General features: G+C 38.2%; 2 protein-coding genes across 2 annotated transcripts; one reads left to right on the plus strand and one right to left on the minus strand.

The window, feature by feature from the left end:
- Positions 1-855: 855 nt before the first annotated feature.
- Positions 856-12,605, minus strand: pex3 (peroxisomal biogenesis factor 3). Its single transcript, XM_023267777.3, has 12 exons — positions 12,393-12,605; positions 11,204-11,335; positions 11,014-11,095; positions 10,730-10,773; positions 10,412-10,533; positions 7,755-7,821; positions 7,610-7,664; positions 7,197-7,335; positions 7,036-7,106; positions 6,816-6,938; positions 4,874-4,970; positions 856-3,201 (listed from the first exon to the last, which is right to left on the minus strand). The coding sequence occupies exons 1-12, from the start codon at positions 12,463-12,465 to the stop codon at positions 3,118-3,120; spliced, it is 1,089 nt and encodes a 362-aa protein (XP_023123545.1). The 5' UTR covers positions 12,466-12,605; the 3' UTR covers positions 856-3,117.
- A 1,115-nt stretch (positions 12,606-13,720) lies between these two features.
- adat2 (adenosine deaminase tRNA specific 2) lies at positions 13,721-16,124 on the plus strand. The gene is made up of 6 exons (XM_035947035.2): positions 13,721-13,976; positions 14,215-14,319; positions 14,629-14,779; positions 14,874-14,980; positions 15,553-15,625; positions 15,999-16,124. Exons 1-6 carry the CDS (start codon positions 13,884-13,886, stop codon positions 16,025-16,027), a joined length of 558 nt encoding a protein of 185 aa, XP_035802928.1. The 5' UTR covers positions 13,721-13,883; the 3' UTR covers positions 16,028-16,124.
- The last annotated feature ends 708 nt before the right edge of the window (positions 16,125-16,832 follow it).

Consider the following 16,832-nt stretch of genomic DNA (forward strand, 5'->3'; position numbering starts at 1 on the left):
AACTTCACCAGACTGCATTTCTCACATGTTACACTGTGGTTGGAATATGTGAAGTCTCCCGGTAAACCGCAGTCTGATCTGCTGGAGCTTCTCTTTCACTTTATCTGCTTTGAGTCCTCCTGCTGGTCAAACCCTCTGGTCATGAGCCAGTTTCTCTAATCTTTAGGCCACTGATACTCTCACTTTCTATGTTACAACTCTGTTTCTGTATCACTCTCTGTTGCACACGCTGGATGCAACATGCAGTGTATTCAGGATGACAAAGCAGTTTGCATTAAAAAAAGAAATAAATCACAGTTCAATCATGTTCATCATCATGTTAATCCCACAAAATAAATCTTAATAATTTCACAACATAGCTCAGAAAAGGTTTCCCACAGTTTGTGAAGTTCTTGTTTTTGTCCTTTTAATCTCATTACAAGTCCTTAAATTTTAGCAAAACAGTGTGACAAAAATAATGAAAGCAGTAGGTTAGTTAGAGGTCATGTTAGTTCATCCATCATCGGAAAAAAAACATGATGGAAACAAATGGTTCGTTTTAGAATCACATGAACAGATGATCTTGATTATAGATCAAGATAAAAAAAATTTTCTTGGTAGAGTTCAGTCATTAAAATATGATGCCATTATCAGATGTGTCATGGACTTTAACAGCGCACTGAATATTTTCCAACACCAGCATTTTCCAGTATGGATCTTATCTTTGAATGTAGCTGTGGCAGAGCGCCCCCTGTTGACACAGTTAATTCCTAACAGTTTCCCTGTTGAGTCATTGTGTTGTAAATGCAACTTGTTCACATTTCCAACTACAGAATGTCATGTCAGCCTTTTAAAAAACACCATATGAAGACTGTATATGAAATCACATTTTACATTTATTATCTCTTCAATAATTTGCTACAAACATACATTTCAGCTGTCATTCGGGACATCACGCTTTAAAAAGGCGTAACGTCTCTGGTTACATACAGAGCTTTACATTCTCACCCGACTGTGCTCATTGTGTAAGTCAGAAACCAGGAACTAAGTTAGCTGAGCAGTCACCTGAGCAGTCACATGATGCTCTTCTCATCGCCTGAGAAGGAAACTAACTGATGGGTTAATGTGCACATCTGCCCCAAAACAGCCTCAAGGTGGATTCATTTCTCCACAAACTGGTTTCTAGTTAATCCTGCCAGCCAACGAAGCGTTTTCATGAGATTAACAGAGATCCACAGTTTACACGATTCATTTACAGTTCTTCTTTGAATAATCACAATCTTTTAGAGGTGGGATTAATTTTTAATCTTTTTTTCATGGTGCGAAGTAATAAAATAATCATCTAAAGATTGTTTTTACTGTGATTACAGGTATGTGGAAAATATAAAGCAGCTGTAATCAAAGATGGACAGTTTGCGTTTAGTGTGTCAGATAAGAAATAACTAAGTGAAACCATTCATTAAACAAACAATGTGTATGGTTGAAACCAGGAGTTTAGGAATAATAAAAACACTTGTAACTGCAACAATGACTCACAGCTTTTAGCTCAGAGCTTCCTGGGGACCCTCCTCTTCTGTACATACATGACTAGTGGAATCAGGTGTGAACCAGCTCTGAACACACCTGATTTATGTAGCTTATGTGGCTACTGTGGGAAGAGTTTGAAAACGTGAAGTATTAGGGGCTGACAGGAGGTTAAGTACAGCTGTCCCAGATTTCTTGGCTTTGGATAACAGTCTTGTAATTTCAACACAATCTAAAATGATCTCAAACTTTTAAAGAAGCCGCATACAAATAGATTGAGGGGGAAAACAAGTTCTGAAAAAAAAAAGAAATATGGGAAAAACTGCTCTACAGAATGATATTGTGAGAAAAATTTTACCAGCATGTAATAGCAATACTGTGAAGAAAAGAATGACAAAGAAAATGTAACTTGAAAACCCTGCTTATGGATGGAAAAAGGGGAGTGTAGGATTCCAACAAGTTGAGGAAGGGTGACACCTTGTGGGCAACAAAAGAACAGCACTAAAAAGAAAGGATTTACTGCTTAAAATACAGATTTACAGTGAAAACGAAATTAAATTCTGGATGTTTTAAACTGCTCTGTGGTTGTCTTTTGCGTGGAAAACAAGAACATTAATATCACCATGTTTACAGTGTTGCTTTTAATGGGATTTTATGAAAAATAAAATGTCAACCACTGAAAGTTGGTCACCTCTGTTGAGTTTTCATTTTGACGACGTATTTAGTTTGTATTGAGCCACTCTGGTTGTGCTAATATGACATTCTGATTGGACAGCTCAGCTTCTCGCTCTCACATTGAAGTTGTAACGTCGCCAAATTACAACCCAGCCGCTGCAGACATTTCCACCATGGAAATAGTGAAATTTAAAAACACTGAAAAACATATTAGCCCCCAAAAAATAAAGTAATAAAAAAAAAATCACCAGCTTATAAAGATCCACCCACATTAGTTCAATCTGGCACAAATACCACCTTGTTTAAGTGAAGAAAAACCAAAGAAAAACATAATGCATTGTAAACTCTTCTGATCTTGAAACACATGAGGTGCAGAGCGAACAGCTGGAAACGTGAACAGACATAAGATGCTCATCACTACTGATAGAAAGGAGGAAAATCATCCTAAAATCTGTAATATGAACAAAAAAAAAACTGAAAATGTTTCAGTATCATCTTTGAAAACCCTGCTCTGAACAGCAGTGACAGATCCTTCAATGCGCACTTTGATGGTTTCAGTATTTTCACCTTCTTTTCCACCTCTCAGGGTAATTAAAACAATAATTCCTGGGTTTAATGGGATTTCAGTCCCCAAGATGCAATGGTTCTAATTGTAACTGCAGGCTTTGCTTTGATTACAAACCAAGTGCAGGTCTCCTCTTCCTGGCGCAGGCCCATAATTCAACCTGGTGCTAATAGCAGAAGGGATGCAGGGATCCTTGTTGTTCTGTTGTGGCTATTATCACCACGAATCTTCACCATCGAGAGCAAAAAGTCCGCAAGATGCTGCAGAGAAAAATGCCTCAAAGAAAGGAAGGAGGGATTAACAGTCCGGGACTATAATTATTTCTGGTTTCGTCCCCCTATTCTTTCTCTGAAGCTCTCCTCCTATCTTGATGATTATTTCTGCAGCTCCTGCGGCATGCTGAAGGTCTCGTAGACGTTGGCTGCAAACTCCTTCACCTGGTCGTTCATCAGGAGGTCCTACAGAGAGACGGAGAGAAAGACGTTCGGTTCTGGTTGGATTTTTTGGACGGGAAAGAGCTTTAATTTGAAACATTACCACAATTTTTTTTTCTTGATTTCTTTTACTGTTTCTTAAATTCAGAAAGTTGCTATTTTAAATGACTTTAGTTTTGTGGCATGTCTGTGATCTGCTTTTTTTTCTACAAAATTAAACTGAATGAACATCCTCCAAGACTGGAGAATCCATCATTTTTGCAAGGGGTTGTATATGGGAGGATAATGTGTTTACAAAAGAAATTAAGCACTATGGCAAAAATAAAGTAGTGCTCAGCCATCAGTAATTTTTAGGAGAATTTGTTATTAAAATAATGTATGATTGGTTGGCCGTATGCACTCATTTTACCTAATTCTCATTGGTCCGATAATCGCTGGTGTTACTTTTATAAGAGGCAAAGCGCTACATCAACAGCCTTCCAGGATTAATCCATTATTTTTGGTGGTAACAGACTACTTGTGTTCACCCCCTTGTTTTCACAACTATAAACTGCTGGTGATTTATTTAACCTTAAAATGGAGTCAGCTCCAAATTAACTGACAGCATGTCAAAGAAATTGTCGCTTTGATTGCGTTTCCTTAAAATAGATGGCCAAGAATTTGAGTGCAAATTTCTCAATAGTTCTTGTGCGGGGATCACCAGTTGATACAGTTTTATTTTTAAAAATCATATAATATATTCAGGTGTGTGCTTGTTTGCTACAAGTCTCTTGTTGCCATTTTGGTATAAAACAACCAGGTTAAACTTACTTAATATGCCACAAATACTAGCTGATGTTAGCTTAGCTTAGTTTGCTTAAAATTCATTGGGGCCAGCAGCCAGAGTGAACTCTGTGGCCTATTAGGTTAATGCACAGCAGTGTTCAGATTATTTTTCCCCACAACCAATCGATGAGTTGAAGACCAAGATTTTCTTTAGTGGACCACAAGGCCTAGTATCATGTTCAATAACGGTCATTTGTGCCACTTACTGTTTTAACATTTTAAATACTACTACAAACAATAAGTGCTAGCACTACAATATGTTTTCAAAGTAAATACAAATAAATCCTAAAAAATGTTTTGGAAAACTTCAAAAGAAGAACAAATTTTCCTTTAAATCAACATCTAAACACAAGCAGTCCCACAAGACACTCCATGCAAGCTTTTGGTGCTGACTTTTTTTTTTGTTTGTTTTGATGATTTGAGTTGCTATCAATAATGTATAGATGTTTGATAACAAACCTTAGCAGGCAGTGCTAATACACAACCCACAGGCACAAATGAACCAGATTAAAGAGTGTTTGAAACACATTAAATTAAAACTCCCTCTAAAATGGAACAGATGTTCTGAACTGACCCTGAATGACTCTCAAATTGCACATTAAAGACTAATTTACACATATCAATAAAGAAAAAGTAAAACAAAATGCAAACACAATGCATGGACTTTGATTAGTTTACAGATAACTGAGAGTCTGCTGTCAAAAACAAGTGCAGCTCGACCTGCTGGTTTCTGCCAAAAGTTGAATATCTGTTTGTCTAAATGTGGACCAGTACTGACATAGATCCACCTGATGAAGCTTTTCCTGTTTGTCTACTGTAACGTTTGTGTGTTTGAACAAAGAGAACACTGTTGGTGAAAGCTTGACTTTACCTGAACAAAGTGACTGGGAGTCTCACTGCAGATGGTGTTGATCTGACCGTTGATGATGGGGATGATCTTGGCCAGTGGCAGACTGACAGCAGACAGACTGAGCAGACACACAGACAGACAGACGGACAGAAACGCTGGCATCAATTTCAAAAATACAGTCACAAGCATCCTGCCACACTGATCAGATAACTGGACAGTTAAACAGATAAACATGTCCCATTAGTCACTGGCATAGTCATACAAAATGACAAGAGGTGAAAGAAAGATAAAAAGAGTTTGAATGGAACACATTAGTCATTAGTGACATGATGAGTACAATGTTCACACGGACATGAGCAATCTGGTTATGAGCAGTGGCCAGTTTTTGTGTTTGAGTAACTAAACATCATATCCTGGTTTCAAAAATCTTAACTGACCCTTATCCCAGTTATAGTAGAGTTGACTATGTGGTTGGAGCGCTCTGCTGCATGTAAACACCTTATCCTGATTTCTGAATGCTGCTCTGGGTTCCAACACATCAAGTCTTTCAAGATTCCAGACTTTTCCAGGCTTGAATTTCCAGCATTCTCTGTAGGTTTTCCAGACCATTTCTAATCAGACATTGACCATAAATAGTTTCATGTTCATTATACTATATAGAATTTATATTGCTGGGTGTGCACAGGTTACTGTTAATTATTATTTATTTCTTTAATGATTTGTTTTCTTTCTTTATTTATGCATATTATTAGTTGGGTCTTTTCCTTCTGTTGTGTTTTGCTATTGCTAGGTCCTTTTGTGTTCGTCCTTTTGTATAAATGTAAATGGACATATTGGTGTATATTCATTCTAAATCATGTTAACTATTATTATTATTGTTATTATTACTATTGTTTATAAATTATAGTGTTTTGGAGAAGCAGAATGAATAGATTTACAATCATTGTGTAAGGAGAAGGGATGGGATTAGATAACCTGCGACTTCTTCCCACTTATTTTTGAGCAACTTATTCGCTGTCTTTTGTTGTTGTTTTCTTTTTATGTTGAAATGTTCAAAATAAACTTTCAAAAGCAAAAAAGCAAAAGCAAAAACAAGTATATTACATTCTGTACTGTAAGTACAGTACCTGTAAAAAGCATTCATCTCCCTTTGAAGTTTCCCTTTCAGGGCTTTCCAACTTTGAATCGTGGTCAGTATAATTTTGGGTCTATGTCAAGAATTGTCAAAATGGAAATAGATTTCTACAAAGTAAAGTTTAATAAATAAAAATATAAAACGCAAAATAAATGACTGTATAAATATTCAGTCACTTCAAGTCAGTATTTAGTAGATGTACCTTTGGTCTTAGTTACAGCATCGAGCCTGTCTGTCTGGATAGATCTGAACCAGCTTGAAATTTGAATGCTGAAATTTTATCCACACCTCTGTAAAACTGTTCAAGCTCTGTCAGGTTCTATAGGGAATGTTAGTGAACAGCCATTTTCAAATCAAGCCACAAATTGTATCCCAGTTGGATTAAGATCTGGGCTCTGACTTGGTCCCTCCACAACATTTACTTTGTTGCCTTTAAAGCATTTCTGCAATGAAAACTTTGTCTTTCAGTTGCTGCGGCCACAGAGCTCTGGTGTTGTGATCACAGACTGGCCATCCCCTCCTTTGTTGTGCCTAAGAGCCAGTTGTAACACCATGATGAAATTGCTTAATACACTTTAGAAAGTCTGCTGTGACAGGACACCAGTTCAGTGACCAATTCAGACTTTAATATGACCTCAGTAACCTAGAAAGAGGGGGATCATACATACAGCGATGTGCATTAAAAGATACCTCATATTCTATATAACTCTTATATTTAGGGGAACTCAGTCACAGTTCAATTTAGAAACACACACAAAAGTTAAACAATCACATATCTGTTGAAAAACCATTATTACTGATATCTAGACATGCCAGTCAAAAGCTTACCTATCAGGAAAAGAGCTGGGGGCGGAGTCACTGGGGGGCTGGCGGAAGAACTCAGCCAGGTTGTCAAGGAGACGAGAGAAGCCCCGGTTCAGACAAGCGTTGAGAACAGTGGTGAAGTCTGGACTGAAGTCACGCACACAAAACAGACATTCAGCTTTAACAAGTGCATAACCACAAACAAGTGAACGTGAAAATACACACAAACAGGTGTGGGGTTTACCTGTCCAGCATGTCTCTAGTCTCGTTTAACAGTCTGATGGTCATTACGTCGTTCTCCGTTAACCCACAGGCCTAAGCAGAAGAGGAGAAAAGAGACTTGTTACATTCTCTATTAGACTTCTTCGTATGAGTGCGGCTGTAGAGCCCACTGTGTGCAGTGACCTGGTCGGTGAGAGCGTTCTCATCGTCTGCCAGCATGTACCAGGACAGCGACCGCTCAGAGCCGGCCTCCACCTCCGCTCTGATCCAGCTCAGCTGCTGCTCCAACTCCAGCACAGACAAGCTCTGCTTCAGAGACAAACTCAAGACCAACAGAAAATGAATCGACTGTTTAGACAATGAATTGAATCAAGATAATCAATGTGAAACATGTTTTCAGTTTAGAGGCATGTCTACTTGATTTCTATTTAATATCACTGAACATGGAATCTGGCAGAAAACAACCAAGACGCTGTGCAGGTTCAGTAAAATGTTTACTTTTTCTTTTTTCTGGACTAAATTATTATTCGGTCAGTAATATGAATCAATGAGTGGGCTAATGGATAATGACAATAAATATAAGCTCAGAAACTCACCTTCCCAGTGAGTTCTGTACCGCCTTCTTTACTACCGTCATCAACGCTGTCAAACCTGGTGAGAGACGGAGAGAAGGAATCTGAACACTGTGCTGGCAGATGTAATCCTGGTGTGTGTTTGTGTGTCTGTGTTTGTTTCCTCTACCGTCCCCCAGCAGATGTTGGATACTGGACAGGTACTGCTGCTGGACGTCTGGGGGAGCCACAACAGTCTGGGAGAAGACACACAAAACAGAAATAAATAAGCATTTAATATATTCCCCTACAGCTGCTTTATTCTCCACTTTTCCCACAGAAATCCTGATAACTAGACTGTTGAATTTGTATGTGATTCAGACAAATGATATACACAGTGTGAATGGAGGAGCTTAAAGTTGTAGTACAGTTCTTATGCATCTAAGCTGCAATATGTTTTGAAAGAAATGTTTTTCTATGACATAATGGGAAACCCTTACAGTTTGAAAAGTCCAAGTCAGGAGACGGAGGCCTTAGACTGCAACAAGACCGACTAAGGTTTAGTTTTACAATGTAAATAAGACAAACATTATGCACAATATCACAGACAATACCTCCATAGAGTGCAATAACATGACCATATTCTTATTTTAGATTTTTCTATTTGATACTATAAACATTTATATTTCTTCTCTTAAAGTACTCATGCTCTTCGCTCTAACAGTCTCATTAACCTCCACATTCCCACAGTCCGTTCCACTCTCAGTTGATCCTCATTCCAGTTTACTGTCGCTAATGACTGGAACTCTCTGCAACAATCAAGAAAAATCACTTCATACGTATCGCTCTCGTCGTTTAAAAAGTCAGTCAGAGTGAGGCTTCAGGAGCACTGCACCTGTTTATAGCCTTTTTAAAAGTCGCTGTATAATTTGTTTAGTAATATTGTGTGATTTGCTGTACATGTAGTCTATTTTTGTTGTTCATTCTGTTTGTTTGCTGCCTCCTGGCCAGGTCGTTATTGAAAATGAGAATCAGTTCTCAACTACCTTCCCTGGTTAAATAAAGGTTAATGTAGGAGCAGATCAGGAAATGCAGGTAATTATTATGGTGTCAGTGGGTTCCACCCCTTTATGGGTTAATTGTCGATTTTACCTATATAAGGTAGGAACCTTTGAGTCCATGTGGGGTTTTTCTAACCGGAAGGGCACAAACCAGTTTTTGACCGCTGAGCGCTGAACAGCAACGTGTGGATATATAAGTTTATGCACTTTGGAGATTTTCTGGACAAAAAATAAAGACACTGTGTGCATTGAAAAGTAAATCGAGTTGGACTTTCATTCATCTGTTACGGCAATTAAGCGCATCACTTAAGTTTTTATGTTTCCCGGTTGGATTCACTCAGTGGCTTAAAGCATTGGCTTAGCCTCTTTAACAGTTAAATAAATAAATAAAGGAGAAAGCATCTATTTATATCTGTGTGCTACTCTTTTTCTTTGTACTGTCTTTTCTGTCTTTGTTGCTGGAACACTGCAAATTTCCCCACTGCAGGATCAATAAAAAGGTTTTATCTATCTATCTATCTATCTATCTATCTATCTATCTATCTATCTATCTATCTATCTATCTACCTATCTATCTATCTATCTATCTATCTATCTACCTACCTACCTACCTATCTATCTATCTATCTATCTATCTATCTATCTATCTATCTATCTATCTAGTAAAAATTCGCAGAAACACACAAGGGTCTTGTTAGCTTTATTTTTCTGAACCTCTACCTGTATGTCCTGAGCCGATCTAGGTATACTGTATTAAATGTTCATCATTGGCTAAAACACGGATCCTTTGTTTGTACTGTATTCTACTCTGTTTTATCCAACTCCACCCGCTAGCATTGCTGCTCCTCTTAATGAGAGTTGAATTCCACGCTGCAGGATCACTCTGTAAACGAGCGTCAATGTGAAATTACGTGATGTGAAAACTTATTCAGTCTCCCAGGTGACCGACTGAACAACTTCCCAAACTAACTGTAACAAATCTCTCTTCTCTCTTTCTGATTAAAAGTGATCAGCGAGCAGCTCATCCAGGAAGCAGCATCTTATTCTAGCCAGAGCTGATGGTAACTCTCACACTCTTTAAAAGGACAGACATCACAGGCAGCAGGTCAACGCAGCTGTGTTTAATTAATCTTAATTCCGTGAGTAACTTGATTGCAGGCCAGAATAAAACTTGGCTGTTGCTGGTTTGTGTCTCTGCCAAAGACTGTTAACGAGGTAAAAGAAGAACTAGTCTATAACAGTGTGAGTGCTCTGGACTAGCGCCATAGTGTAGCGTTGCAGTAGAACTGGGTGTATCTGGAGTAACAATTCCCAACAGAGTTTAACGTTTTCTATCCCATAACAGTGTCAGCTTCAGGCATCAAATCCTGACAGTCAGTATTTTTGGTTTATATATCAGTATTTTGATCAAGTAGCTACCAAAAAATCATGTATACCAAATGTACAGTGCTACAATTGTTATTTATTCATATCAAAAGATACATATCTATATATATTTATAAACTTAATTACCCTCCGAGGGTTAATAAAGTCATCTAAGTCTAATATTTAATTCACACTGAAGTAAATACAAGTATTAGATCTGATCTGACATTAGTAATACGAATGGACTGGGATCACACCCAAACAAGACTGGATCAGGACATCCCTCATTGAAAGGAACTACTAAAGATTAGACTTTTTTTTTTTTTTTTTGTGGAAATCTAATAATATGAGATTCAGAAGGCAACAGCTCACAATGTAATTCTTCAATTCTGTATGCTAAAGAACTTTATGAATCACTCACCGTCCCGCTCTTTCCTGTGGAGTTATCCAGGTACAGATATCCTCCAATGATGTTCAGCTGGACTCTCAATAGGACCACCAGCATGGAGGTGCTGTAGATGGCAACGATGGTGCGGGTGAAACCTGACAAGACAATAAGCTTTGTGATTCAATTGTGGGTCTCAAGTCAACAAAATAGAAAACTAACATTGGTAATCCTTGTATTTTTTTTTATACCGCAAAGTCATATAAGAGATTATTTAACTACATTATACTTTAGTATTAACGTCATACTGTGTAAAGCATTCTTTAGTGCTATCTGATGTGAAAAAACACTTACTGATGATCTTTAAGTCTTCCCAGATCTCCAGTTTATTGTCTGGTCTGTGAGAAAATGTGGGAAAAGAAAAAGATTGTGAGCAACATCACACTTTATAGTACATTTTCTTTCACTATATAAACTAATGTAATACTTCATAATATAGGTTATTTAAGAGAAGCAAGAAAACCGATGAAGAGAGAAATAAAATTTCAACTTTTTTTTAGCCTTAAAAGATACAACAATGTACAGTACTGTGTTGAAAAGTCAGACTATATGCAATAGTAAAATAGGCTTCTTCTCACTTGGTCTTCAGTAGTGCAGTGAGACTCTCTGAGTTAAGCTGACTGATGATGGCTTCTCTCAGCGGAGGAAGCATGGACAGCACTGAAACACACAAACACTACGTGAGCAAAGACGAACTCTCGATTTTGATTGTTTTCAGCACTGATTCTGACATAAAATTAGCCTTAAGGACATGTGTAAAGTACTTACCGGTCATGTTGCAGGTCCTCTGGTTGCTCTCGAAGTGGAACTGCCTTCTTGCCTGAGCGATGTACTCCGTCGCCTCCCTCTCCTGGATCTCCCTGATCTTCTTCTGAGCATATTTACCCAGGACGTACACGCCTGAGAACAGAGAAATACACGAGTAGCACACAGGAAACAATCCTTTCAAGCGTATCAAGACATTAGAAAAACTTATAATGTGGAGTAATACCCATGGACTGTACTTTCTGTAGCATACATATATTTTACCATTTCATAAAATGACACTCTTTATGTTTTTATGTCGTTTTTTGTTGTTTTGTCTTTCCCCCAGGCATGTTGATACACATGTACACTACCAGTCAAAGGTTTGGACACACCTTCTTAATCAATACTTCTTATTTATTTGTATTATTTTCTACATTGTAGATTAATACTGAAGATCAACACTTTTTTGTTTACAACATAATTCAATATGTATTCTTTTATAGTTTGGATGTGTTCAGAATAATCTACGATGTAGAAAATAAATAAAAACCACTGAATGAGAAGGTTTGTCCAAACTTTTGACTGGTAGTGTATACTGCCATAAATTACACTTAAAACATGCTCCAAATGCCAAAATCATTCACTGTCAAATGTGTGCCTTAGTTAATGAATGCTGCATATGCTTATTGCTTTGTTTTCCTACTAGAAACAATCATCCATCTGAGAGGACAATACAATTAGAGCAAGCTGCAGTTTCCATAAAGCCACATGAGATAAAAGGCTAAAACTCATGGGTCAGCAGTTTAGTTAAAGCCAGTGTTTCCTTAAAGCAGCTTAAGGATTATTCAATACCCTCACAATTAATATCCATCAATGCTGTGCATGCATGGGTTGTCACACCAAAGTTCATTCAATTTTTAGTCAGTTTAAAGACATCTTCGGTATTGACACAGTTCTCCTCCTTGAAAGTACATCTGGTGGATGGTTGGCAACATGTAGTTTTAATACAGATTCTGTTGCTAAATGGAGAAAATGTTACGCCGAATTAATCACACAAACCTCACGGCTCATGAATGCTATTAAAATATATGCTAACATGCACATACTACAGAAATATTTTTAAAACTAGGCTATTACAAGACAGTTTGGCGGTGTCTGTCGTGCTGCTACAATCCACTGTTAGCAGGGAGCTAAACGGAGCACTAGTTACCTCCAACTACAGCTCCGGCGAAAATAAATTTCCTTTTGTGGCGTTTAACAAAATTCCAGGCAGACGAAAACATCCTCAGACAGTGAAGAGTTCACCAAGAAAAAACTCCAGAAACACTTCGTACTTTTCACTCACTGTTCGCTATTTTACGGACATGTTATCTGGAGAGTTTAGCAGTTCGCTGCTAACATGCTAACTGTCAAAAGTGCAAAGTGTCTGTGAAGTTAGACAGAGTGACTGAGAAAAGTACATCAAGCTATTATTTCAAAATAAAACCCCAGCCGGGCTGAGATGAAATCCAACCGTTTACAAGCTGTTCCGTCAAATTAGGTCAAAATATTCACTATACAATTGATCAAAATGGATGTACGACCACTTTAAAATAAAATAACCTATTTGTATTATGTATCTGGATATTTTTTAAATTCATATAGGCAAAATTTCATCACAAAACTGTTAAGTATTTTGATATGTTCCTGTGGGCTTCACTACATTTTAGCTTTAGATTTACATTTACATAATACATCATTTTGGTGAATATATATGAAGGAATCAAAAAGATAAGAACAAAAAGCGTTGTTTATGTGGTACCGATGTAGGCAAAGTCTGCCTTTAAGTGAACACAGTCTAAACATGAGCTTCTATCTGTATTCTGTAATTTAGGAAAATATAATCAGAGGCTCATATCAGTACTATAATTGTTTATAAAACCTGATTGGTATTTCTCGGGAATGTGATGACAATTCATAAAATTATTAACAACTTGTTAAAAGCAAGTCTCTCAGTTGGATACTGACCTGTTATCAAGCATCTGTTTTATTTCTCTTCAGAGGTTTAACGATAATGGACTTAAGAGCAGTACGGAAAACAGTCATCAGAGGAGAATAATTTACGTTCACAAGCAGACAGTAGTATATCTTCATTTAAAAAAATAATAATAAAATAAAAAACGCTGTAAAATGATTTTTTAAAATATGTGGGAAGGAGATCCAAACAGCAGGCTACGGGTTTAATACGAATTTTAGTTATAAAAAAAAAGAAAAAAAGTAAAATATATATTTGGGCATCTTATTTTATACCGCAGCATGACTTTAAATCTTGTCTCCAAACCAAATATATACAGGAATGACAAAAAATGACAAAAGACACTCCCCACAGCTAGTTTATATTTAACATTATTAGGATATGAGGTCATCTGTAGATGTGCTTTTATCTTATAAATAGAATCCCCACCTTTCCGGTTCACATCCAGACTACAGTAGTCAACTTGACGCTACAGGATCTACACAGAGCGTGGAAATGCGCGGCGCACCGGAGATCGATTGGTCACGTCTGGAAGTGGTCCGTCCAATATTGTCTTCCTCCACCAGCGTCGCTGCATGGTAGCCACACCGGTACGAACGAAGTAAAAAGTGTAGCAATATGCCTCAAGCCATCATTTTGTTCTAACAGTATGAATCGTTAAATTGAGCGGCAGTAGCGGCAGTAGCAATGGGACCAGAGGACTGTGAAGCTGAGTCTTTGCAGAGTTTCTTTCCGAGTGACGAGGATATTGATAAATGGATGTCCAGCGCTTTCGACATGGTGAGTAAATTATTAGTTAACATTTCAGCCAAATAACGGTGGCTAAGTTGTTTTTGTCGTGTTCTTAAGGTTCCCAGGTTTCAAATATTCTTTTAAAGTAGTATACAACTGATGTACAGTATAATTTTGAGCTAATTTGTATCATGATTTTGTCATGATATTGAGCTTCTGCTTAACTCTCCCTGAATGTCTGTGCTTCGTTGCTGCTTGCTGACCTGCTGTAAATGTGTTGGTTCAGGCCAGAGAAGCTCTGGAGAATGGAGAGGTGCCTGTCGGATGTCTGATGGTCTACAAAGATGAAGTCGTGGGGAAGGGAAGGAATGAAGTCAACGAGACGAAAAATGTACGAAAAAATGATTTTAAAAGATTTCTGACATTCTGAAAACTTCCAGTTGTTTTTCTGATTTTTATGGCTTAAAAACTCAAGGTTGAGCCTCACACAGAAATCTGTCTTTTAGCAAAACAGGCAGATCAGTATAGACTAAAAGCAGCAGCTCATCATAGCATGCTTCTCTGTGTGTCCTCTGTGTATTTGTGTGTGTGTGTGTGTGTGTGTGTGCGTGTGTGCGTGTGTGTGTGTGTGTGTGTGTGTGTGTGTGTGTGTGTGTGTGTGTGTGTGTGTGTGTGTGTGTGTGTGTGAGATGTTTTGCAGGCGACTCGGCACGCTGAGATGGTTGCTGTGGACCAGGTCCTGGACTGGTGTCGCTGCAGCGGTCTGGATGTGAGGAGTGTGTTTGAACGGACGGTCCTGTACGTCACCGTGGAGCCGTGCATCATGTGTGCTGCAGCTCTGCGGCTGATCAGTATCCTCCTCTTACCTCTGTGTGTGTGTGTGTGTGTGTGTGTGTGTGTTTGTGTTTGTTTTGGCCGAGCTGTCGTTCCTTCACCAGCTGTCAGATCTCCCGGTGGTCGTGTATGGCTGCAGGAACGAGCGCTTCGGAGGCTGCGGTTCAGTTCTGGACGTCTCGTCTGCAAACTTACCTCAGACTGGGACCACATTCAAGGTCTGTGTTTGTATATTTGGCTGTTTATGCCTGCTTGAATCCTTTTTTTTGGTCACTGCAGGAGAGTTTCAAGGACTTCTGGCAGCTATAGCAGCAAATTAACTCCCTGAACACAGAAAAATCACCAGTGGGTATAAAAGACACGTTAACTTTAAACCATCCAAGCCACCAATTCACTCAGACTCAGCTCTGAGCAATAGTCTTGTGACAAAAAATCAGGGAGTTTTCGGCTGAACTGCAGGCTGTGTTTATACAAAGCAGGGAGGAGACAAGTATGGAAACAAATTAAGAATATAAGTAGTAAAATGTCCATAATATGTCGACTCACGTTTTCTCCGGTATTGGTAACACCTGAATAATCAAATAAATTCAACTTTCCCTTTTCTTATTTATGATTTTTGACACCATAACTCTGTCATCTTGTCGCAACTGTGCATAGATGACATTTTTTAGATGTAGCTCCTCCTAGCTGTGGTTGTGCTGTTTCCATAGCAAGGACTCAGGTTGCTTTTAAACGATCTGCAAGTCCCTGCCGTTTAAATGACCTGACCGAGTGTGTCATATGTGTTCAGTGTGTTTCAGGTCACCGAGCAGAAGAAGCTGTGGAAATGCTGAAGACTTTCTACAAACAGGAGAATCCTAATGGTCATTTGAACAGTCATCTCTTCTTCTTCTTGTCTTTTTTCCCTTCTTCCCTTTCCATCTGTTGCTTTTTGTCTTTTTCTATTTTTTACTTGAAATTTTTTCGGGTAATATTATCTGCCATCTTGTCTCCATTTTCCCCTTTGAATTCCATTTCTTCTCATTCGTTGGCATCATCTTGTCTCCTCTTTTCTCTTCACTTTAGTTTTTCAGTTTTTCAAAGAGCACAAAATTAATATTTTTATTTCTTTACCATTCTCTCTTTTTTAACCATTCTTTCCATTTTCTTTCCTATTTAAAATGTATTTTTCTTGACTTTTTACTGATTCAGCTTGTCTGATTTACCTACTAACAGTTTTGCTTCCATCTTTTTCAGCCCCAAAACCAAAGACAAGGAAGGACTGACCTCCGAAGAAATGTGCTGTTGTATGCTTCTTTCAAGAAATTGTTTGTATTTACCTTTAAAAAAAAAAAAGCAATAAATGTTTGGGTGTTTTTTTTACCTTTGTATTTGTATGTATGTGTTACGTACATAGTAAGGTGGTGTGGGATCTTTCTGTGTGGAGTTTGCATGTTCTCCCTGTGCATGTGTGGATTTTCTCCAGGTTCTCTGGCTTCCTCCACAGTCCAAAAACATACTGAGGTTCATTGATTATTCTAAATTGTCTGTAAGTGTGAATGTGAGTGTGATTGTTTGTCTCTATGTGTAGCCCTGATAGACTGGCCCTGCCAAAGTCCCCTAAGTCACCTGGGATAGACTCCAGCCCCCCCATGACCCTAAGGAGGATTAAACAGTGTATAAGCAATGGAAAAATGAATACATAGTAAGGTTCCTTCAGTCTTATTTTCCTCTCAGTCCACCAGCAGGAGGAGCAGCACACCAGCTAACTCCCCATCACACTGAACCCCAACAGGAAGAAATGAAACTTGAGTTTGTATTTCATCTTTCCGATGAGCCGCAGCTCTTAGATGAGTGTGTGACGCTGCAACTGAAACAGAAACAAGACAGTTATGAGCATGTGAAAGTGCAAATATTTAGAAAAGGCAGATTTCAAGGTATGCTGTTGGTGAATTTTAAACGCATAATTTCTTTGTCGATCATAATATTGATTTATAGGATTCAGAACCAGACAGATGTTCTGTAAATATAGAAGTCCTCATTTTTCTATGAACCTCATAGACAGTATGAGAAATGGAGAGGAGGGTGTGT

This window comes from Amphiprion ocellaris, chromosome 12 (genome assembly GCF_022539595.1).
Source record: "Amphiprion ocellaris isolate individual 3 ecotype Okinawa chromosome 12, ASM2253959v1, whole genome shotgun sequence".
In the NCBI taxonomy this organism is placed as follows: domain Eukaryota; kingdom Metazoa; phylum Chordata; class Actinopteri; family Pomacentridae; genus Amphiprion; species Amphiprion ocellaris.